The sequence below is a fragment of the Bacillus rossius genome, chromosome 1, assembly GCF_032445375.1.
Source record: "Bacillus rossius redtenbacheri isolate Brsri chromosome 1, Brsri_v3, whole genome shotgun sequence".
NCBI classification, from domain to species: Eukaryota; Metazoa; Arthropoda; class Insecta; order Phasmatodea; family Bacillidae; genus Bacillus; species Bacillus rossius.
The window spans coordinates 43,099,551-43,125,395 of record NC_086330.1 but is presented as its reverse complement, the minus strand read 5'-3'; the positions used below and the strand labels follow the sequence as shown (position 1 = coordinate 43,125,395).

The following is a 25,845-nucleotide window of genomic DNA, read 5'->3' as shown; positions in this document are numbered from 1 at the left end:
GAAAATCCGAGAAAAGATGAACATGAGTCAAGAAAAGATAGAGAAGCTCAAAGAAGAAATGAAGAAAGACCAAGAAGAGATGCAGGAAGACCAACAAGAGATGAAGAAAGACCAAGAATAGGGGAAGAAAGACCAAGAAGAGACAATGAGAACACAAGGATTCATGAAGAGGGTACAAGGAGAAACTAAGTGTAGTCCAGGCGAGATTCAGAAGAACCAAGAGGGCACGAGTAACCAAGAAGAGACGAAGAAGAGCCGGGAAGAAATGATGTGTGAACAAGTAGCTGTGAGAGAAGGAATAGAAAGGAAAAAGGAAGAAACAAGGAAACCGTTTGAAGGCAATAAGCTATGCACTCAAGAGTATCGGGCCCGTCCAAGGCAACGGTCGGCCCGGCTCCGGCAGCTGACTGAACGACATGGGGCATCTGTGATGCAGAAGTGTCACCGGGTGACGAGAGAAGCTACATCTACTGCAAGAGAGGGTTATCTGGTGAGACTGTACAGCCTGCGATGGAGGAAAGGCAGGAGGCCTAAACTTCGAGTAACATGGGGACACCCAGGAGGAGATACGTTACCTGTTCGGGACGAACAGGTTTAAGGAAGGGGCAATGTTACTAACGTGAGCAAGGCCGTGACACGTGCAGGTGCACAGCTGGCTGACATCATGTGGCCGCGCAACATGAGACGTGCCGCGCGCACCTTAGTCGCAGCTTCCCCTCCCTCCAGCCCTCAGCTCCCTGCACGGCACTGTTAGTTTGACATTGAAATCCTGACCGCTGCGGAGTTACGCAAGCCGCTGACACGTGTTTCGAAATATTTCTGCCATCAGGTCGGCACAGAATGACGCGACTGGTCCCAGCCATGCTCGTGAATTCTAGAAGGATGCCTGGGCTGATATATATGCCGAGGATGCCGGCCTCAGAGTGAGACGCAGTTCAGTCGGGAGTTCTCCTGTGGCGAAGATTTACGGGGCGATAGTGCCGCGGGTGCGGCAGAGTGGCGAAGTCCTTGGACAAAGGTTCCAGGGCAGGGAGTGAGTCAGTTCAGCTGGGAGTCGGAAGTTTTTCCACGGCGGAGTTTCCGAGCGATAGAGCGGCGAAGTCCCTGGACGAAGGTTCCAGGGCGGAGAGTTCAGTTCCGGGTGATAGTGCCGCAGGCGCGGCGGAGTTCCGAGCGAGGCGTCGAGTGGGTCATCGGCGAAGGGAGGTGGGACGGTGGCGGCGGAGTGCGGCTGACGGAGGTCCGCAAGGGGTGCTGCGGCCTGAGTTGCGCCAGAGGTGCGGCCCAGCGAGGTGTGCGGTGTGTGAAAACGAGTGACTGGGGAAGCAACAATTATAAGTGCAATAGATTATTTGCCAATTTAGAAGATTATTTGTAAGTGACATAAGTAGTGGCCATCAATAAAACTGTGTAGTGATAAAATCTTTAATTGGGCTATCCTTTCACAAACCCGATCGTAACAATAGTTTCATTTTAAGTTAGTTATTTTATTTGTGATTCTGTATATTTTTTAATAATAATGTTTGATTGTTAACACAGAGTAATAATGCTAATGCTAATTATATAAGAACAGTTAATGTTTACTAAATTATAACACTCTTGTGACTGTCACAATTCTAGCTGTTGTGTAGTCTTCATTCTAATAATGCTTCAGGTTATTTAGTCTTTCTAGTTCCACGTTTGTTTAGTTTTTAGTTTTGGTACTCTCCCTGTTTTTATTTTGTATTATGTTTGTTGCTGCATAGCACCTCACCTGTGGTGTCTGCTGCATGGAGTTTGCTAGGGTGGTTGCGGTTTCGGCTCAGAGTTGCTATGACACTCTGTTTCAGCTACCTCTGGTGGATTTTGTATAGTGGAGTTCTGCTCAATGAAACTGTCGTGTAGAGGCATTGTCTTCATTTCAAGGTATGGTTTCGAATTTATTTTCTTCTCTAAAATTTTTCTTTAAAATTACAGTCAGTTATAGGCCTACATATTTTTTGTGCTCTCCTTTGCTGACATTTCTCAATTTTTTCAAGTAAAATTATTTTTCATGATCAAGCTTGCTTGAGCAGGTGCTAAATTTTTCTCAAGTATCTAGGGTATGGGAGCTAGCCTTTCACTGTTGGATGGCCATTTGATAAATTTTATTGTTTAATTTCTTAGACTAATTTATAAATCTTGTCAGCTTGTGTTGGTTTGTTGAACTGCAATGTTCAGTGAGAAAATATATTTAACTATCAGGATCTTGGTGACCAATATCAGGTGTGTGTCCTTTTGTTTTGCCTTGGGTTGTGTAGTTGGGTGTCGGCACTTGAATTTTGGCATCTAAGAGTTTTTTTTTTAAGCCGACAAGACATTTTTAGAGGTCCTGTTTTGTTCTGTTTTGTCTCTTCATCTACACACTGAATTCTTTTTTCTTTATTTATTTGACTTTTGTTATTATAATTTTATTCTTTGTTTTTAATAACAAGTAAATTTTAAGTGTTAAATTTAATTATTTTTTTAAACAGCACATTTAATTAATAATTTTTCTTAGCACACCATTGTACCAGTCAAAGTTGTCTAGCCATTATTTCTGTGTCATCAAAAATAATTTCTATGGCCAATTTTCAGAGGTTTTGATATTTTGGGTTCCATTCTTAATCTAGCTTTGAGAATTTTCTCTCTTAGGTTATCTTCTGTTCCTGCCTGAGGAATTGATCACTCTTCAGAGTATGTATGAGTTATCAATTAGATCCTACATTCAGCTAATGATGTTGATTACAAGACCAAGTTTCCGCTTCGCTTACTTGAGAAAGCAGTTAATTTTTTTTATTATGTGGGTTTATATTGTCCCCATTTTGTACTCGTAATTTCATATGCAGGGGTGTATAGTCCCCATTTAATACTGAGTTTATAAGGGCATAGTTCCATTTGCTGTTCTCAGTATTTTTTTTATCTCGTGTCTGTCAGCAAATCTTCACCATATCCAAGATCTGAGATTATCTACTTCATTCTTACCTAAACTGTATTGTTTAGCCTAGATATCTTTATCCTGATTTTTCATTTCATTTGAACAGTTCAGATATTTTTTTTACTAACTGGTTTTTCTCATGATTAGACCCTGTGCTCCACATTTCAGCGGGGGAAGTGTGTGCCACTTTTACATAATTTATAGTACTTTTTTTATATTAAAGTTATTATTTTAGATTTATTTACTGGAATTTTTATTTAAAGATATTTATGTAGTTTTCTTAAGCCTTTCGGCTCGGCATCTTCAGCATCCTGTCGCCAAGCGTCAGCGTTCTTGATTTTTTTTTTTTTTTTTTGAGGGCTATTCACAGCATTCCCTGTATCCTGTGCAAAAGTGCATCATGCCATTCTAAAACCCTCTCCCCACCTTTCTTCCAGCGTGATACTTTGCTCACACAAAAATCTTGCCCCGTGCCCCAAGCCTAAATCCTTTTCACAACTCGGCAGAGTCCTGGCCTGCCCACTTTTAGCCTTCCAAAGACTTCTTCTCGTGAAGTTTGATTTCTCCCCCCCCTTTGATCCGAGTAGTCCCATGTTTGACCTGCCTCAACCTTTCGCAATTCTTTTGGCTGTTCACGATTTTCAAGTTTTGCAACTCTTTTCTACTGGGGTCCTGAGGAAGTCCTCTTAATGTGCAGCTTTCCGGACAACTCCTGAGTGCCTGTGTTAAGGCAAGCACCTACTTAATTTTTAATTAATTTATCAGAGAAGCACATAAAATATGGGACTAATAATTACTTAAAATAAATAATTTATTATAAAACAATTTATTACTTTAAGTAGGTACATTATGTACAAAGGGCCCTTTCTTTCTATTCATTGCTTGATAATGATCATAATTCAATGTAATATTAAAATGCTTACAAAAAAAATACTCTAAGATAAAATAACAGAAAAATTACACAGTACAACATATAAAGTTGTTTGTATTTATATTTTTTTTTAACTTAAATCCTGGTCATTATAAATACTCAGATCCACTAAGTAGTTTTGTAATGTCTCTCTCTCTCAACATCTGTAGATTTGCATTTGTTAATTAATTCTTATTTATCACTGTGCTAAACACACTATACTTACTGTTCTTTATCTACCTAATTTTAATACATTTAACATGTACACAATACTTTAGCATAATAACACAGAACAGTAAATTTGAGCTTCAATGTCATGAATTGGCTAGAGCTTTAGTTCTTCATCTTCTGTGAAGTGCGGAGCCACATACCATGAACAGTGGTCATCACAAGGAATTTGTTTAAAAACATAATACAATTAAATTGTTTTCACAATTATTACTGGGGCAATGGTAAAAAAAACTTTAATAACTAGTATCTCTACTAATATTATAAATGCAAAAGTGTGTATGTCTGTTTGTCCTTCTTTCATGCAGCAACGGAGTAACGGATCGACATGATTTTTTTGCACATAGATAGGTTTATGGGCCGGAGAGTAACATAGACTACATATAATTATGAAATTCCATACCTAAGGGAGTGAATAAGGGTAAATCCAGTTTTATAGCAGAAAATCATAGGAGGTAGATCATAGACACACAAACAGTGAGTTTGTGTCATTTATATTATGTTCGCCGTACGGTCAAATAGTAAGGTCTAGAAACTTCTTTTCCTTCTCCTTGGCAAAAGCCTTTTGCTTAGTGAAGTTCACGGCTGCTAGCGAACTAAAGGCGCTAATAACAGTTTAGTTTAGAACTTTGGTCAATAAATGGCGTTGCCTTGAATTCGGAACATGCTATCATTTTGTGCATTAATCACGTCTTGTCTAGGGGTTACCTCCCTTCCCACAAAATGAAGCTGAAAGTTGGCGTCCCTGTTTTGCTGATGCGTAGCCTTGATGCAACAATATTGCACAATCACTGGGACTTTAAAATACAAATTTCCTATTTTTCAAGTGTATGTCCCACAAACTTGAAACCCAGTAGTGATGTTGCTTATTATGATGTGTTTAGCCCGGGCAACGCCGGGTACGTCAGCTAGTATTTTATATATATTAGTTTTCATTTTCTTTTTTTCAAAACAGATTTCCTATGATGAGAATAACCAATGTTTTGGGTGCAATGTAAATAAATCAGAAAATTACCCCTGAAGAAATCACCAAATAAATTGTATGATGACATTACATTATTATTATTTTTTCTTACGTGATAAAGAAAGTAAATGAAACTAGTTTGGATACTTCATAGGCAGGCACAAGAGCATACTAAATCAAACAACAATAATTGGTCTGTGAATCTATCTATCATCCCCACCAAAAAATGGAAATAATTTGAAAGCAAACTGCTGACAAGTGGTTCTACACACCACTCCCTTCCCCCCCCCCTCCCCCCCCCCACCAACACCACACACACACAAATGAAATTCTCCATAGGCCTTTGAACTTAATTGCTTGAACCAAAACACATTAAAGCAAGCCTACAACATAGGCTAATGTGGATCCTGCTAGATACTTTACCTGGTGCTGCAATCTGGTAAAAATGACCAATAACGGTTTGCAGCTCGGGAACTTTCTTCTGCTGCAGTCTCAGGCATTCAGGTTCTGGCAGATAAATGCGTATTCTCACATGGCAAGCCTCACCATCAAATTCTTCGAACTTTAATGTAAAGCATTTACGGGAAAGAGCTGAAATAAAAATAACTAAATTTGCACTCACTTATTTCCTTACTGTGCTAGTGATGTAAAAGCCCTTAAATAATAGTAATGATGATAATGTGTATGCTTTTGTGGCCAGAATAAAAAACTACTACTTATCTTCTGTGTTGAGGCCACATCATAAATCATCAAGTGGCCAATGTTTTTGCATGCTTTGTTGCAGCCAATATCCAGGGTGATGAACAACACAGTATTTATATAGGAATTGATAGCAGATAAGCTGTGATTTAAGTGGATAGTCTGTTGGTGCCACACACAAAAAAATTAGCTTAAGTCTAGCCAGTAGCACCTATAAAGCAGATGCTTCCTGATTGGCCAGACACAATTTCCTGCAGCACTTCTTATGTCACTTCCCCCTCTTCATACATTTCCTCTCCCACCCTCAGCCTATGTCTCCTATCACTAAAGAAGTCTTCTACCCAACTTACCAAGCTGTCATCCTTTACCAACAACTCTACCTTCTCCATTACATAGCCTCTTGTGCAGTAGCTTATGAAATTCCTTTTCAAAGTCGATTAAAATTGAATCTTTCTGCTTCTCCCGTCCACCGATTCCACCAGATCTTCCAGCAACCCCGTCACCTGTGTTTCATATGAGAACCCTCTCCTGAAACCACGGTGTCTATTGTCCACCCCCCTAAGTCATCCATTACCCCCACCAGCCTCTCCATTACCTTCCCTAGACAGGATGTCAGGCTGACTTGCCACATTAACTTGATGAGCAAAATTTGCCATCAAGAATCCTCCCAAGAGTTGGTATTGAGTGTTTTCGAGATGGGAGTGTGGGAGTTTTTTTGCCACCAGCCAGTAGCACAAATGCAAGACCCAAGACTTGACCATTATGACACAATGTACTCATGTTTCCATACTCACACAAGGCCTATCTCATGGAGTTCTACTTATGAGGCCCTGATAAATAGCAAAAAATGTAACAAGTCGTTAAATATTTTTATATACTTCTTATAGCTTACCTGAATAAAAGTCTATATCCAGACCCTGTGTCACTGTGTAGTAGTGTACCTTGTCATCAACTTCGAAGTACAAGAAACTTTTTCTTTGTTCTTCACTAACGTACAGCCAAAATTCTGTACACTGTGGTAAAGAACTAGCCTCGACATTTAAAATAACTGTTCCCAAAAAAAGACTTGATATTTCATTTCCAAGTCCAACAATTTTGAGATAAAATAAACAATCAGATAATTTTGACTGTAATACATAATCTACTGGAGCTATACTGTTTCCCAATTTAGTCCTTTTCTTACGATTGTTTCCACTGTTTTCAGGCACATCTTGGTGCTCTGGCTCAGCTACAGCCAAGCGTCGGCCTTCCCAAACATATTCATTAAGTTCTGACACGCGTTTAGGGGTACGTTGTTTCCGTTTAACCATTTCTGCAAAAGATAAATATCGCCTACCAATACATAAAATACCACCGGTTGAAAAAATTAAATTGTCTATAAACAAAAGAAGAGGGAGGTTTTAAAAGTTTTAGCACAGATAGAGATTGTGTTTATGGGTCAGGTAAAGTCAAGTTTAGTACGAAAATTGTTCGCTTGGTACAGCACAGTCGATACTTTGGACAAACAAATATGGTAAGGAACTAATCACCTTCTTTTTAAAGCACTGTTTTGTTTACTTATACACATAAATGTAAAATTGTAATTGTAATATGAACGTACTGACGCCGACCGCCAATGCTCCTCTATGTCGCATAGACCGCTATGCCTCATCAACGTCTCACGAAGGTGTATGCACCGAACGCGCTCCTGCGCGCACCGGAGTGTAGAAAGTGCAACGGGGCGAACGCCAGGTAACAAGTGCTACGTCGGCGGAAGGATCCGGCTGGGTGTGGCATATCCCTCCGTCGAACTACAACAAATGTTTATGTATTTTTTCCAAACCATGCGCCTTGTCCCGAAACCTGGCCGGTTCAGTTTCCCGCGAAAATCACACGTTTCCGCGGGAGGGCTGGCAGGGGAGTGGGGTCGCGCGCGGTAATAGTGGCAGTATCCTTTCGGAGCTCATAGAGGCCGGATGCCTCCGCGCAACACGGGACCAGCAATTCTTATTTTCACTGATATGTATAGTTTCTATAATTGTATTTTTTCCGCAAATGTTTTCTTTCAGTTCCGTGGTCGGCCTCGACTTACCGAGTGGTATTTAAATTAATTATTCAGTGCTCCAAGACGAGCGTTCGTTGTGATACGTAAGTACTGTGTGTGAACTCCGAGATGTTACTTCGGCGCTTCACGTGATATCCTAGCCAACCGGCTAACTAGTTTCAACCCACACGGGGCAGCCAGCAGGCAATACATAACATTCGAACTTACCAACGCATCAATTTCTGGGACAGCCCTAAGATTCAGGTGGCGTCGCCGGAGATACGGTCCTACGTGTTCTTAGCCCAGAGTGCCATCAGCCGAAGTTTTGGGTGCGATTCCCGCGGCGAGTCTAAGGAGCTGTAAGTGAAAATTGGGGTGTTTTCCGGGAGGGCGCAGGGATAGCTCTGTCGTCTAACCGTGAGTGGGTCGATACGGCCCAGCGTGTCCCCTAGACTCGCTGGCTTGACTTGGAAAGTAGCAACGGCCGGGTTAATCCCTGCACCGTAGAAAAAAACTGACACGGAGTCGCGTGGGGAGTTGCGTTGAAAAAGGTATTTGGTGATGACTATAGTTACCAGTCGTGAGGAATCAGAGAGACAAAACTGAAGGCTCCCCACGGTACGCGCACGTCCGCTCCGGGCTGCGAGCTGATCAGAACTCCTCAGGGGTTGGCGTGCGGAGGGGGGGACGCTCCCTCCATGCGCCAAGGTTACGCCGCTCGTCTCATCTGGGTGGAGACTTGGTGAGGGGTGCGTTCCGCCAGCAGGAGCCAGTACTGCGGGCTGAGGACGGGCTAATAGCCTTCGGTCGGTACGACGTCAAACACGCCCCCCCCCCCCCTGAAGAAGCCCGGCCTTGCACGCAATCAGGCTCTGCGTCAGTTTGCACCCCTAGCATGTCGTTGACTCCCCATCCTGGCGCCTGGGGTGGCTGCGGCTGGTGGGGCCGGCACTCTGGAACTGGTGGCTGCGGCTGGTGGGGCCGCGTGGAGGCGCGATGAGGTAGTGGTGTGCAGTGTTGTGGTCGTGTGGTGGTGTGGTGTGGTGGCCTAGTTTTCACAGCATGTCCAGGCGGTTGGGGCTCTGGACGATCGCACGTGGTAGTGCGTGTCCACCGGTGGTCGAGTTTCCTCTGTCGTTCCCTCGGGATTGCGGAGGCCGCGGAGGCCCCTCTGGGCCCTCCCGAGGTCGTACTCGGCCAGATACCCCGGGGAACGTCTGTCCCTGGCGGGTCTCGTCACTTGGCGTGTGGACGGTTCGTCGGGCGCTCCTGGTGGGTCGTGAGGCGTCCGAGTGTTGGTCGTGGTGGTGTTTTTGTGGTCTTCCATCGGGGTTGTACGGCGGTTGCTCGCGTCGTGGTTGTTGGATGGCCCACTAGTGTAAAGTTGCCTCCTTCGTTCTGGTATACCTGGGGTTTCTCCTGCCTCGTCGTCGGGTTCCTCCACGATGGGTGTTGTGCCCTCAGGTAGGGTTGCCACCTCCTCCTCTGATGCGTGGGCGATCACTGGCCCAGCCGCACAGAGTTGTAGTTGTTGTCTGGCGGCACCGAGTACCACGTCGTCGGGTTCGTCGACGACGGTGGCGGTGTCTCCCAATAGGCCCAACGGGTCGCTCAGTGAGATGTCGGTGATGGTCACCTGTCCGTGGCGGGTCACATGTCCCGGTTGGCGTGACGTTGTCGTCTCGTGCGTGAGATCTTGTGCGTCACTTGGTGTTTCCAGGTCGTCGAGGGCCTCTTCTGGTGTCCTGGTTCGGATGTCGTGATCAGGGGCATAAACAGGGGGGGGGGTTTAGGGGTTCAAACCCCCCCCCCCCCCTTAGCACCAAATCTTTAATTAATTTCTTATTCATCACTCAAACAAATTAATAAAATGTTTACCATTACAATATTTAAATTTAGAAACCGAAAACTGCTAAAATAGCACTATTTTACACCTTAAAATCCTAATTTTCCCAGGGGAGGACCCCGGATCCCACGCTTTAATACGGGGGGGGGGGGCATGCTTCTCAACACCCCCCATACACAAATCCTGGCTACGCCACTGGTCGTGGTCATGCTCTCCAGTAGCCGGTTCGGGCTCGTCTGCTACCGGTTCGTCGTCATGCATGTCGTCGTGTGTTTCGTCGTGGTAGGGTTCTTCCGGCATCAGCTCACCCGGTGTCGTGGCCAGTCGTAGATCGTCGCGGTGGATCTTCCGGATGCGCCGCCCCCCGAGTCTGACCAGATATGCGGTCCTGCCCACGCGTCTCTGGATTTTGTAAGGCCCGCTCCAGCGCAGTGCCAATCCTTCACATTAGTTGCGGAGGGCTGCCGACAGCGGGTGGACCCGGGCGTAGACTTGGTCTCCCACTCGGACTAGGGGTGGCTCCCGCATGGTCTTGGGGGTGATCTTCTGCGAGTAGGTCGTTTGTCGTCGTCGTGAATCTTCGTACATATCTGTCCTGCGCTGGTCGCGTTCCTCCGTCCCTTCTCCATCATGCAGCATCCTGTGGGTGGCCCATTCTCCTGCTAGGTGTAGATTACTCCCTTGCACAATCTCGGCGGGCGTGTGGCCGGTGGCTGTGTTCATACGACGGCGGATGCAGAACAGGGCGTTGGCCAGGTGTTGGTCCCACTTCGAGTGGTCGTCAGTCAGTCGGAGTCGGAGTTGGAACTTCAAGTCCTGGTTACTGCGCTCGGTGGGGTTGGCTCTGGGATGGTCAGCTGGGGTGGTGTGGTGCTGGATATGCACCTGCGCGCACCAGTCCTGCCATTGCTTGCCGATGAACTGGCTGCCATTATCGGTCAAGGCCGACTGTGGGTAGCCCCACCGAGGCAGGAACTCCTGCATCATGAGATGGATGATGGTGGATGCCCCGGCATTGCTACGCGGATATGCCTCTGTCCACCTTGTGAACATATCCATCACGATGAGTATGAACCTCTTCCCTCTGGGCGACCTGGGGTAGGGCCCCATCAGGTCGAGTGCGATGGTCTGGAAGGTGTGGGTCGGTTGTCGTGGGTGCTGTTGCTGCTCCCCATCGCGTCGGCGCGCCTTGCGGATCTGGCAGACCTCGCACTCCCGAACGTACTCCCTCACATCCCGCGCCACGCCGGGCCAATGGTAGGTTTGGGAGACCGCGTGTCGTGTCTGGTCCGTACCGGGGTGTACTGCCAGGTCGTGGTCGTGGTAGAACCTCAAGACGGCCTCGTGCGCCTCGGGAGGCACGTAGGTCTTCCACGACCCAGTCACAGATTCAGTGTAAAATTATGATTTACATATGTTTTTACCTCGGCTAAATCATAATAGTTTATGTTGGTAGAGCTTTGATGCTCTCTCTCCCAGACCACTGGGTAATTAGAGTTGTGTGTTATACGAGTATCAAATTAAATTCACGTAATTAATATTGCAATATTCAAGTTTCTCAATGTCTTTCTTGAAGTTAGGCCACAAAATAAATTCGTTATGGGCGTGATACGTGCTTCATATTAACGAGATGGAGTAACAAACACAGTCATATATTTCTCACGTATTTATGCACTCCTAGAATCTTTATCCTTTTGAATAAGGCCCTATTAATATACAATGGCACTTAAAAATTCTGTTTCTTTCATCCTTTTGTGCGGATGCCTATTTCTAAATAGCTATTCTTCAAGATAGTTTTCGACGAAGTCAGATACGTGTCCATTTATTGATAGGCCATTACATTCCCTTTTAAAACCTTCTTAATTTAAGTAGTTTAACAATGCGTGCCACATTTAAAATACGGTTCCTGATTGGCCGAGAATTAATGATAGTTACAAATATTTTAAATGAAATACATCAATTCCGCACGCAACAATAGCGCGGAATACAAATTCTTACGTTTCATTTAAAATAAAGACATTTAGCTATAAAATTTTACATTAATAAACAAGTTGTAAAATAAGCAAATTACTGTTACAAGTTCAATTGTTCCTATAGCGGTCCTTACAATTACTAGTTCTCAAACATTCGTTTCAGTCATAGAGCTTCAATTGAAGCAGTTGCTTCTGCTTCCAGCCGCAGCGCAGCGCTCCTGTCCCCTTTTCTCCTCTTCCCCCACCCTGCCGCCTCCTTCCCTCCTTTATTTTCCCCACTCCTGTCTTCTCCTTCTCTGCTCGCCACTACACCAGCGCTCCTGGTGTCGTAGTTTTCAGTGCCTTATAAGCCCGTGTTTTTTAGCTCTCGGCGCTGTCTTCACTCATTAGGAGCTGTTGACAGTCCATCGGGCATCGTTATGGTCTTTCTCCGTGGCATTCGGCGAAGCTATGTTTAAATTATACCTAACTTCCTTGTTCGTGCATTGTTACTGCGTCACTCGGTATACTAGATATGGCCAGTCATATTAGTAATGTTCAGTTTTTGCGTCCCTGTTTGTCATAAAGTATTTGCCACACCGACGCGAAATCGTGAATTAGGGAGTAGAGACGTAGACAGTGGGATGTTTCCTGTGCACCGGAAAGAGGGAAAGAGTAACGAAAATTTTCCGCGGCGAAGTATCCCGGGCTGTGATAGGTGTGAGGAACGCCCACGCCTGCGGTGTGTGAGGCAGACAGTCGTGACGCGGCCGCGCGGCCGGGTGCCACAAATTATAAACATGCACACTGCGCAAACTGTTGCCTGTACGGTCATTCTGTAGATCACTGTGATAAACCACGTGTTAACCTTAACGAGCGCAGGTGTTTTTCATGCAAGGGTGTAGGGCATTACAGAAACAAGTGTCCGTTAAACTGGCATTGACAGGGCGGAAAAGGGGTCGCTTCTGTCGTTTTATTAAAAATTCTTCTTCATCTAACTATTTGCATTATTTGCCACTGCAAATCCATGATCAGTTTTTCTCAGCCTTGGTCGATACTGGTGCCACGCGATCAGTACTTAGTGAATGCTTTTTGCAGAATTTAGTAAATATGTTTCCTCACTTATTTCCTCAGCACAAGTTTATCGCCGACATACTTAATACTTGCATCGCAAATGGTGAATGTTTGCAGTCTAATAAATCTGTGGTAATCCATTTCAAAATTAAACATTTCTCGTGGAGTTGGAAGTTCGCTGTAGTTCCAAATATCTCTCCAGAATTTATTATAGGACTAGATATTTTAGGTAAGACTCAGAGTGTTTTGGACCTCGGCCGTCATGAATTGCGCTTCGACTTTGCTCCCGAAGTAAATTTCCTTTATGGTTTGACACCTCGTGTAATTTTGTGGTTGAATGTCGGGATGTTAATGAGTCTGCACGTCGTTCAACCATAAAAACCATAATCGATAAATTTTCAGATGTTATTACGTCAAAAATAGATAACTGTGACATATTGCCGTACAGGTTCTATTTAAAGGACGAGACTCCTGTGCGCAGTAAATATTATAAAGTTTCTCCACCTAAACTACAAGCGATGCGTGATATTGTAAACAAGTTACTTATAGCCGGAGTCAATTCAACTTCAACTTCTAATTTCAGTACGACTACGTTTTTGGTGCGTAAAAAAGATGGTATCGGTTGGTGCAAGGCACATAACTATATCCCTTTAAATCAAAAGATTACCTATGAGGACGTATATCCTCTTCCGTCTATAGAGTGCGCCCTACAACACCTAGGAAAAGCTAATTGTTTTTAGGTAATTGACTTGAACCAGAGTTTTCACCAGTGCCTGCTAGACCCTGTTTGTCGTAAATATACAACATTTTCCAAGCCCTTCGGGCATTTTGAATTTTACAGCATTCCGATCGGTGTAAGTTTTGGTAGTCAAGCCATGAGTAGAATACTGGACCACATTCTTTCAGACCTCAAGTATAAATATGTTTTTAATTATATCGACGATATTATCATCTACAGTAATACTTTCCAAGATAATGTGCAGCACATTACTGGGGTTTTTTCACGCCTACGATCAGCTCATCTTACTATAAACCTTAATAAGATTGAGTTTTGGCAAACTTCAGTTACATTTTTAGGTTTTGTGATTTCACAAGGAAATTTAATTTTGGATCCAGAAAAATTTGCCCCTATAGTTCAGTTCCCCAGACCGACCAATCTAAAAGGCGTTCAAAGATTTTTAGGTATGATTGGCTACTTCTCGAGGTTCATTGAAAATTTTGCCACCTTAAGCACACCTTTAAATTGCTTGCGCAAAAAGAATGTCCCTTTCACATGGGGCTCAGAACAAAAGAAATCTTTTCAGTCCTTAAAGCGTTGTATGGCAGTTCCCCCCATTCTAATTTTGCCTGACTTTGAAAAAATATTTGCTGTTCAAGTCGACGCTTCGTCTATAGCTCTGGGCGCAGTATTAATAAGGACACTTAGAAAATGACAAAATCCGACCGATCGCATACGCCAGTCGCGCCCTTTCAGAATCCGAACGCCGCCTAGGGGTATACAAAAAATAAGCCTTAGCATGTCTGTATGCATTAGAAAAATTTGGAAGTTATTTGGACTCACGCGAATTTGATCTCTTTACCGACAATAGAGCCTTGAGTTGGTTATTTAACCACCCGCATCAGTTAGGAAAGTTAGGCAGGTGGATTTTAAGATTATCCAGATTTCGTTTCACAACCCACCACGTTCAGGAAAAGGACAATATAGTTGCAGATTCACTGTCCCGTATGTTTAGTCCTGAGGAATTTAAGCAGACAGAAACAGCATCTATCCATCTAGAACAGATCGTTTCTTTTAAACTACATCCGGAATCATATTTCAATATTAGAGAGTGTCAGAGCCAGGATTCACTGTGTCAGGACATTCTAAAAGACCTTAAAGCAAATAAGCCCGTGCCTTACATACAAGAACAAGGGTTAATTTATTTCACAGGTACAACAGGTAGAGCTCGTCGAGCTGTAGGAGCTGTAGTACCCAAGCTATTGAGACCGATGGTGTTAGCATATTTTCATGCCTCTGTTTTGGGTTGTCATTTAGGTATTGATAAAACGTATCGACGTATTGCGATACATTTATTTTGGCCAGAGCTTCATGCTGATGTGCGCCAATACGTCCGCACTTGTGTTGACTGTCAAATTTCAAAACCCCCTCACAATTCCAAAATAGGATTATATGCAGCTGATCCTCCAGTGGCTCCATGGCAGGTCATCCACATAGATATTTTTGGTCCGCTTACCCGATCAAAAAAAGGAAACGTGTATTTTGGTGGTGATAGATATTTTTTCGAAATTTGTAATTCTGCTTCCCCTCAGAAACATGAAGGCCGATTCTATTATTAAAGCCTTATCTGATCATGTTTTTAAATTGTTTGGGCCCCCAAGTGTAGAAGTTTCAGATAATGCTCCATACTTTCAATCTGGTACTTACAATAATTTTCTCTTTGAATGGGCAGTCAAAAGGTTTATCGCACTGATCGGACTCTATGGGACACAGATTTAGCATTCATAAATGTTGGTTTGAATTCTGCCTATCACTCCTCTACCGGTTATCTGCCCAGCATTCCCTTCCTAGGCCGTGGCTTTTCCATCCTCTTTTAAATCAGTGGAGTCTGCCTCCCATCGACTCCGGTTTGGATATTCACAGTCTTGAACAAGTCTTAGAATCAGCATCTTGTAACATTCACAAAGCCAGACAGGAAGTGGCTAAGGTTTACAATCAAAATAGAGCCACTCCTCGCAATGAAATAAGAGATCTAGTCCTATGTAGAAGCTTTCGCTTACCTAACTTCGCATTTCAACTTTATGTAAAATTAATGGCACCTTATGAAGGGCCATTTGTAGTAAATAGGATACTGGGCACGAATACATTGTTGCTTAAATCTTGTAAATTTAAAAACAGGTTCCGCAAGGCCCAGGTGTCCCAGGTGAAACACTTCATTACTTAGGTTTAGTTGATTTTGGGCCACATATATGATAGTAATAAAGTATTGTATTTTTGGTATCTGTCACTATACCTATGTTATGGTTTTAGGATAGGCATTCTTCATGTCATATTTAGCCATTATAACTCATTTAGGTGTTTGTTTTGTGTGTGTGGTGTTTGCGGCTTCCTGTCTTATTTCAGCTTTGGCGCGCCATTCCATTCCTGACCCTTAAGCTGCCTGGCTGCCATCGGATCTTCAGTCATCTGGTCTGCAACTCAGCAGGAGACGTCCCCTCGAGCCACTTCGGATTCTCCTCCCTGGTAGTGGGACCTGCCTGCTAGAGACCCCCACCTATACTGCTCTGGAGCTGCCTGCTACGCTACCGTCGTTGAAGATTCCTGCGTCTGCTCCCTTGTAGTGAGCATCTGGAGCGCCCGCGTTGAGTGTGACCTTCTATACCTCTCCGCAGCCGCTCTGATCTTCCTCTGTGGGAGTTCAGCTCTCGGTGAGCCTTCTCCTTTGAGCGTCCAGTGCAGCTGGATCGTGCTTACTCTTGCTGGAGTGTCCTGTCCGTGGGCCCTTGGAGGGTCACTCGCTGGACTGTCGGCACATCAGCCAGAGCCCCGTTTGTCTTATGCTATACTGACTACGTTGGACCTGTGGAAGATGCCACTGATAGAGACTGTTTGTGCTGGACCTCATACTTTTCAAGATGCGTCATGAGCCTACCTATCTGTGTTTTGGAAGATTGCTGAAGCCGATTAACGTTCTAGCAGGCAGAGACACTTAAGGGAGGGGGGTTGAAGCATTTGCTTCTGCTTCCAGCTGCAGTGCAGCGCTCCTATCCCGTTTTCCCCTCTACCCCCACCCTGACGCCTCCTTCTCTCCCTTATTTTCCCCACTCCTGTTTTCTCCTTCTCTGCCCGCCGCTACACCAGCGCTCCTTGTGTCGTAGTTTTCAGTGCTATATAAGCCCGTGTTTTTTAGCTCTCGTCGCTGTCTTCACTCATTAGGAGCTGTTGATAGTCCATCGGTCATCGTTGTGGTCTTTATCCGCGGCATTCGGTGAAGCTATGTTTAAATTCTACCTAACTTTCTTGTTCGTGCGTTGTTACCACGTCACTCGGTATACTAGATATGGCCAGGCATATTGACGTCGACCCAAGTGTCTCCCCGGCTCCTTCAGGCCGTTATGCCTCGCCAGCGCCATCTCTTGCGTGTGTTGTGTGACGCAATTGAGAGTGATGTGCGACGTTTTGTTTCCATACAGGATTTGACATATTATTTTATTGTAAATATATTTTGTTTTACGTTTTTTGTATATATTTTGCTTATATTTTTAATATAATTAATTTTGTATTGAAGGGTTCTGTATTTGTGTAAGTTTTAATTGTTCATCGGGCGCCAAGTCCGTGGCTTCCGCCTGTGACCAATCAGCGTGTTCCGTGGGCTCATGGCGAAGGGGGGGGAGACGCGGGCGCTCAGGCGCGGCAGGGGAGTGGGAGTTAGTCGTCACCAGGACTCGGCAGACAGCGATCACGCGAGTGTCATCGCACCGCGTTAGCGAGAGGGCAGTCGTGGACCCGGCACGAGAGGCGACGGATGTGTTGGTGACGCCGCTCCGAGACGGTGAGAAAAACGGGCGCGGTATTAACAGTGGTTTTAGGCTTTGCCGTGCGGAGATGTTCTTTCAACTTTGCAGTCGAGCTTGTTAATTTGCTATTCAGTCGCGTGCTTTTATCCTGTCTTTTGTCTCACGTGATGTCATCTGCTAGTTTTTGCGAGTCGCAGTTTATTTTTGCAAATTGGTCATTCGCAGTTGTATGTTTTGTGCTTTTTTACTTTTCTCCGCGGTCATTGTGGTGTACAGCCGGGCAGACATCCTGTCGCGCGCGGGTCATAAGAATTCTATTCCTTACTGTGGGAGTAATAATCGTCACGGGCGGGACGTCCCGAAATTTTCTTAACCAGATTAGTGCGCGGAACCGGGTTTCGACCCACATAGAAATAGTCACAGGCGGAAACGCGGCAGCCCCATGTAAAGTGTTCAGCGTCTTGAGTATAAAGGACCATCAAACTTTATTCGAGTTGTTCTCATTTCATCTCTGGAGACTAAGTCCCTCGGCCACGCGGCCCGAACCCCCCTCTACCGAACCCTGAGTAGCCGGCAGGATAGCAGCATTTTCAGGGACTAGTCGACCAGATTACGACATATTAGTTATGTTCAGTTTTTGCGTCCCTGTTAGTTTGTCTATTTTCCATGATTAATTTTGCTTCGTCGAGTGTCTTGCTACCTTGTTCATACAAATTATATTTCAATGTCTTACCCCGTTTTCACGTATACGATTGTGTGGGACTCAAGTGATGGCCAGCGACGCTTCATGTCCAGCCACACTTACACTTGCTAGATGATTAAGAGCTCTCTGCTCAGCCTAGCGGTCCGCTGTTTGTCGCTGTTAGCATTATCTGTCAACTTGTTCTTCTGTGCCCGATGTCTTATGAATATTTAGTAAAGCGCGAAGCATCGCCCATGCTTAACCGTTGTGTAGGCACTTGCCCGCTAGCCATGTACTCCGCTCATAAATGTGTATATCATTTTTAAGTACTATTAGCTAAAACATATCAAGCTTGTATTTGTTCAAGACTTTATACAGAAGTTATTTTGTTGTAACATAACGTTTTAAGAATTGCCGTATAAGAGCTTATAACAGTATTTGTCACACAGTTTATCTTAAAGTAATTTGTAAGCATTTTGTTATTGTTATGGTGAAGCTGATAAAAATTGTTTATAATAAAAGTCTATTTTTATAGCCTTCTCTTTAAATACGCATCAAACTCCGCAAAACTTAGGTTCTATAACCTATTTGATTTCTTATCGTGATATGTCTACTGGAGTCAGGCCGCGTGTCTAGTGCCTAGGCCTGGCTTCACAATTACATAGATATACGTTCACAAATCCAAAGAGTTTTCAAATGATAAAAATATATACAGGACGAAGAATTATAAATTAAAATAAATTATTAACTTAATCTGGGCTGGAAATGTACCCAGTTGCAGTACATATTGTAAAACAAATAACACCTTCTTGTCTCTTAATTTAAGCCCGGGTCCCAGCCCTGTCCACAGCATGCCACAGTTATGTTCTGACAGGGCCTCGGCTAGTCCCTGTTACTAGTGGCCCGTCTCCGGCTGCTCAGGGGCGGTAGAGTAGGGTTCGTGCCTCGTGGCCCAAGGGATCTATTCTGCCCAGGATGATTTCAGGAAATAAAAGTCAACATGAAGTCTCGGGGTTTTATGTATGATAAAACACACTCTTTACATGGGGCTACTGTGGTCCCGCCTGTAGCAATCTCAATAAGGGCGATGCCCGGTTCCGCGCGCTTTGGTTTCCCCGCACACTGTAAGGGGTGGTTCACATGTAATCGCGACTAAAAATGGCTACAAAAGAAACAATAAGAGCTATTATTAATATCCAGGAAGCGCTCCTAGACCGCGTCCCGCGACTGACACATTTTGGATGGCGACTTGCTGCGTTGCCGACGCTGGCCTCACCCGAGCTGTGGAGCGACGTCTCCCGCGTCCACCTCCCAGCGTCTCCCGAGCGCGACTGACTCCCCTACGTGCCGCGACCGCGACTCCCCTCCCACAAGCCACGACCTTGACTCCCCTCCTCCACGAGCCCGCGGAAAGCGCGGATTGGCCACAGGCCGAGAACCACGGCATAGGCGCCCGGTGAATAATATGAATAAAATATATAAAAATTAATATGAACTATAAAAACAAATAAAATATAAAATGAAATACAATACAAAATAAGTACCTGTAAAAGAAAACACAAGTCTACACTGCACCCTCGGCGAGTAGAATCACTTCCACGAAGCACCACACGGCAGAAGAAGGCATTGGTGTGACATATAGGCCTGTAAGAGTTAAGGAGGCCTTTGGGCCGACGTCAGTTTATTATGTTACTTCCTCTCTGTGCGCGCGAATGTGGCATCCCAGCATCCTTTTCTTCAATCCCGCTCGAGCCGCTGCCGAGTCGAGATGCGGTCTGGAGGCTATCTGCCATTTATTGTCTCTTTGTTTTCTTATCACTTATACAAGTCAGTAGTTGTTTTTATATCATGTTAATTTAGTCATGGAGTTAGAAGCAAAGACCTAATGCAAGTGTTTACAATGTGAATGTGTGTGTTTTTTTAGTGACATTGACGCCAACCGCCGGTGCTCCCTCTGGATCGCACAGGCCGTTATGTCGCAACAACACTTACTCGTAAGTGCAACGAACACGCCCGAGCGTGATGTCCGCCGTGTGAGTGAAAGTGCGCAACGACCAACACCAAGTCGACTACAGTGCCCGGCCGGGTGTGGCAATGCGCTTTTGTATAATTAAATAGTAATTCTTCTTTTTACAACAATAAAATTAATAGCAATTAAAATCTACTGAAATAATATGAAAATTATGTGCAATTGTTAAATAATCATGTAATATCAAATATATCAATTAAGCCCTAAACTGCCGCTAGACTCTTGTGTCGGTAGCTCACAGGGGTCAGTCGCTCCGCGAACGCAGAGCCTACAGTTTCGCGCCACGTCTAGTTCATCGCAATAGTTGTAAGTTTACCAAATCTTTTCATTTAGCTCTGCGCCGACCCCACTCAGCCGTATGTTCTTACGTGCGGCTCTTCGCATAATTCATTTTAATCCCAACAGGGATATTTCGACATTCTACGTAATTGTTCACGTCATAAGCATTCGGACAGCGGACTTGAGTCATACGCAGTTTCCAGGCCTTGACGCCAGTGAATCGTTATTTGTTAAGGGTTTTTAGCAAGCCTCGAGTGCCATGTAATAACTCTTTAATATACGTGTCTTCAATTTAGCTGATTTTAACTGTGTAATATATGTATCTGAAATCTAACCAAGTAATAACTTTGTTAACCTGTAAGAAGTGACTGTGACTTACGTATGTTTTCATCTAGCCAGGCTTACGCACAATTCGAAACATTCGCATTGGTGTGGGTTAGATTGCAACCACCTTTAAGAACGTTTGATTTTATATTGCTGTCATTATATGTTTAACTTCATTCACCATATAAACAGTTGCAGTATATCAGCACTGCGATTATTTGCCGCTACCTTCATGTTAGTAACGGTCACAGTATAAATCATTATACACGAGTTTGCAACCTATTCTGTTCACGCGCAAAGTCAATGTGTTGAACCAATTGTGAAGCGATGGTCTGACAACAAACTCGGCCAGGCATTGGACAAGCGAGTGTATCAGTCTTAATAAAGTGCAGTATCTTTTCAGTCGGTTTTCCTTTTATTTTCAAGGCGTCCTAGGTGGCCTGAACAGCCCAGGTAGTTTAAAACCGTGACACACTCCTGCCTGCAGCCACGAGGTCGAACCCCCGTTTTTGCCCCCTGAGATCATTTTAACTCAAAACTTAATCAGGCAGCGGGAGTGGCGTCATCATTTTGCAGTGCCATTGCCTGAAATAAAAGGTCAGCCAATCAACACTGTGAGTTATGTTTACAATACCTAGTCTGTGGCCGTCAGGGCCACATTTAACCTTGTAATTTAATTTTGCTTTATTGAGGTTACTGGCTTTTGTTTTATATAGTTTTATTTTACGTATTTTTACATTTTCATTTTTTATTCGATGTTAATTCATCTTTTTAAATAATGGTTGTGACTGTTATAATTTTATTTTAAGCTAAACGCTTTATTTTATAACTATGGATTGGTAGTTACGTGATATCGATTGTGTTTCGCATGAGTTCCACTTGGTGCGCTCCCGGCGGTTTGGCGATGACGTCACCGACGCGGCCGGCCGGGAGTGGGAGGTATCAGCTGGAAGCGAGGACTATTGGCGGGACTCGTGTGGAGAACGCAGCATGTGATGGCGTGGGCTGAAGACCCGGGCGGCAGCGGGCGGCTATGGGCAGGGTCAGCATGGAGACACCACGCAGGGCGACAGGGAAAGGGATTGCCCGGTGATGGACACTTTGAACAAGGTAAAAAGAGGCGGCCGCATTGAATTTTTCCCTCATGGTGATAAACTAACTGTTGCGAAGATCGTAATTTGAACTTTTCTAGTTTGGACGGAACTTTTGCACCCTTTTTCTGAGAAGAGGCCCATATTTTTAATGTCACACATTGGTGACGTGATGACGTGTTTTTGTTAACGGTCGCCCGTTTGCCCGTTTTGTGGGACGCCAAAGTTTGTTTTTAAAATAATTCGGCGTTTTGAAAAATTGTAGCGACGTTTTGAGACATTGGCATAAGTAGCATATTTTCAATTGGACTTTACTAATTCTAATGACTTTCTGCAGTATTATAGAGTGTATGCGAGGGAGTTTTGCCGCACGCACGGACTGATGTTATGTCGGCGAGGCATTAGACTCTCTAGTTTATTGAGGAAGGTCAGCGAGCCGGCAGACGTTGTAATAAATATGCTGGTGGCCCCTAGTTGTGGTAGCCACTGTAATAAAATCTCCTTGCTCTTTATTATATGGTATTTGACACTCTCTAATTAATATGATGTGTTCTCACGGGGTTCTTGGCGCCTACCCTCGTCGCAGTAAATACCAGGAACGCTGCTACTGGATGGTCTAACCAGACTGATAGTCCAGCTAGCACGTCACTGCCCTGTGTTACTGTCCAGAGAGTAATTATTAAAAAGGAAATTTGGTATTGTTGTGTGACTAGTGGAAATTTGCATATAAATGAAATAATAATAACTGAAAAACATATGATTTTAATGGGTTCTTGAATATGGGTGTGAAGTTACGATTAACATGTGATTAAGCGAGAACAACCAAGGTGTCAAACCTAGGTGTCGGTAATTAGATGCAAATGACGTCACTGGAACACATTGAATACCATGCCGGGTCTAGCTATACGTTGTCGGAGGCTTGAGGCTCTCTTCACAGGACCTCCAGGTGGTCTGCTGCTACACTGGAACACTGGACGCTGTCAGCTGTAATTGACGAACTACAGAAGGTCTGAGGTAGCCGGGTATCTGGCTGAAGACTCGACTTCCCTCTCGTCCTAGAAAGTCTGGTTTAATCTGGATCGGTCTCACCAATCGTCGTGGCCGATCGCAGCTGGCGCTGACCTCAGTTGTCTGGAACCACTACGGGACGAAAACGGGACCGACGCGGAAGTTGGCACTCGAAGTCGCCGTTACTCCCTATCTAGGACTTATTTAGTCCAGATACAATTCTCTCAACTCGTAGAGCGGAGAATTCTAAGTAGTACACGATCGCGGATGACGCGAATCTTCTATTTCCCGGGCGGCAACCAAGGCTTTGGTTCGCCCCAGCCCGAGAAACGTCTTCCCGCTGCAAGATGGCGATGGCGTCTCCCTTCCTTCCTCCTTATAACTATTTACTTTCAGTCCGTAGCAACCAAGGAGCTATCGATATCAGCAAACAGAATAAGCTGCATAGTGAAATAAAAACTTGGATGTTAGAGTGTAAGAGAATCGAACTAAGACCAAATGAATAAAGTTTCCAAAGAATAATTCTTAGAAGACCCTGAAGTTAAAAGTGTGTTGTCTCTGGCATTAAGATGTGTTATATCTGTTATACCTTGGTGTTCCTCTTTACAATAAAATAATTAAATACATAATATTCGCTCATGAAATATACAATTAATGTTACAATAATAATAAACAATAATAATAATATAACTGTAAACAGTTGTACTGGTTACAATATCTAGAATGTTAACATAGTGGCAAGCTTGTAGTGACAAATTATTTCAATGAAGAGAACAATTAATAAGAGCTGAGAAATATGTTTAATTCATGTTTTGTATTAGAACATTTTATGTAGAATTTTATATAGGATTTTATATAGATTTATATATTCTTTTTTTATAATTGGTATTAAGGTAGGCCATCTTGCATTAAACTTTTTTTGTGGCCACACCTCACGACCTTCGCTGTGATCATTTAATTATTAGTAAGGCCGTTGTTAATATTTATATATATATATATATTGTCATCGTTATTTATATTATTATAATATTTAATCTGTAATGATTATTTTTGAGAATGGGTTAAGAGACTGCCATTATTATCGCCTTTTTTTTGTAACCGAAAGTGTATTGTTATATTGTTATAGTAAATGTTATTTTTTGAAAATTATCTTTTTTTAATAGTAATTGCCCAAAGTCTTGCCTTTATTTGGAATTATATTTGCTCTGCTTTGTCTGCTTTAAAGTTTTTGGCCTGACCCCTGGGTATTGGTATGGGGAATTTTTTATTGTGTTGCCTTTCATACTTTTTCATAATTTTTGGAATTTCCCTTCACGCCCAGAGTGAGTCGGGGACGCAACCTCTCTTCCAAGTTAGGAGGAAGAAGGGTTACAACCTGCGGCACTCTGCTTGGCAGAGACTTTGGTCTTTTGTGATTTTGCTGACCTTTTTGACCTTTTTAATAATGGCAGTTTCTTGGATATATAAACTTCCGAAAGAACAAGTTTATGGTAATTTGCAAGCAGCGGGAGTAGAGGGTAACCTTGAGGATGACCTAGATACCTTACGTAGGAAATTAAGTACCCACATTAAAGATGGGAGGAATAAACCCATTGAGGAAAATGTGGAAAATTCTGGTATGAGTCTGACGTCGTCTGGCCGACGACCACCCCAGAGCCCGACCTGCACCCGCCAGTATACGCTCCCGCTAACGGAACACACCCCTGGCCATGGCCCACCCGAGTCAGGCGACCCGAACAGCAATTAAAGACAAAGCCGCGGAAACCTGAGTAGACAAGAGAAGAACCGTACCCATTCCTCCTAAAACATTAAATTAGGATTTTAGCGACAATAAAATCTCTTCCAGACACACCCGTTTGGAGTCTAGCGTAATGAGGTCACGCCTGGCGCGAGAGAGGCCGAGCCTCCCTCGGACGCCATGCCAGTTCGGCAGTTCAGTGCAGCTCACGGGCCGGGGTGGACCTACGTCCCACGGAGAGGCAACATCCTTTGTCTACATCGAAAGTAACGTCCGGTAAATATAGTCACTAATTAACCAAACCCCTTTTATTGCTTAACCTCTCCGTGAGTACCCGGCCCCTTTTTTCGGTCCAGGACCTAATCCGGCCGCATCAACTTAAGGACACCCCGCACCACACTTGGTCAACGGGGCTGCTCTTCAGCATACGGCACGGGCCGTCTCCCGCAACGTACAGAACTTTATTTAAGGTCACGCGCACGGCGCTGACCACAAACCCGCAAGGGAACTTGGACAAACTTAATTGCGGTGCGTGTTTCACCACAGTGGGCACAACACCCGCGCCGAGACATTTGCATACGGGATTGGCCGTCTCCAATCGCGCACCCCCTTAATTCAGTGTATTTTTGTATCCCGTATTGTGTATTTCTAACTTGCGTTACCCGAGTAACGAGTGCCACGGAACTTGTGCGCACCCCCTTAATTCAGTGTATTTTTGTATCCCGTATTGTGTATTTCTAACTTACGTTACCCGAGTAACGAGTGCCACGGAACTTGTGCGCACCCCCTTAATTCAGTGTATTTTTGTATCCCGTATTGTGTATTTCTAACTTACGTTACCCGAGTAACGAGTGCCACGTAACCTGCACGCACCCCTTAATTCAGTGTATTTTGTGTCCCGCCTTTGTGTTACGAAATTACGTTACCTGCGTACCCAGTGAGACGTCTGAGACATAACAGCATCCGAGGCCACGTAACGCGGAACACAGACAATACGGCGCCACGAAATAACAAGTAAAACCCCCCCGGGGACCTCTGTAGAGTGTTGTATTGTGTACGACCCTCTGAATAAAAGGTACGACACCGCCACCTCAACTCCACGTCTCTTATTTAAAATCATCTCACGCAACACCGCCGCCGGCCCTAGTGGGCCACGCAGGGGCACATACATCCACGACCCCAAATTCACGACTAGAAACGAGCTAGTCTGGCGCCCACCCGGACAACACAGATCAAGAACCGCCTTTTCCCACTAGGAGCCACACCGGGACTCGAGCCCGAGACCCCGGACGACGGCATTTGGCGCCCGCTGCGTGGGGCAGAAAATAACGTGAAAAATTTTTTTTTCCCCCTTCTGGACATTTTCAAGATAAATTCACCAACAGGCGACAGCGGAGACACGAAACGGCCATTTTGGACACAGGAAGGGTCGAAGGCCAGACAGACCGGCGCGACGAGGCGAGCGGACAAAGGACACTCCAACCACCCCCACCCCCGCACGTCATCACGGCGAGGCGAGCAACGGAGCGACGTCACCACCCCCACTCC

The 25,845-nt window shown here is 44.5% G+C and overlaps 1 protein-coding gene across 2 annotated transcripts in view; it reads right to left on the bottom strand.

The window, feature by feature from the left end:
* Positions 1–7,166, bottom strand: part of LOC134535208 (E3 ubiquitin-protein ligase SHPRH) — a 97,975-nt gene extending 90,809 nt beyond the window's left edge. For both annotated transcript variants that reach the window (XM_063374249.1, XM_063374258.1), the window contains exons 1-2: positions 6,629–7,166; positions 5,461–5,628 (exon numbers count right to left, since the gene is read on the bottom strand). In XM_063374249.1, the coding sequence (XP_063230319.1) occupies positions 5,461–5,628; positions 6,629–7,046 (586 nt within the window). In that variant the 5' untranslated portion in view covers positions 7,047–7,166. The remainder of the gene's footprint in view (positions 1–5,460; positions 5,629–6,628) is intronic.
* Between the last annotated feature and the right edge of the window lie 18,679 nt (positions 7,167–25,845).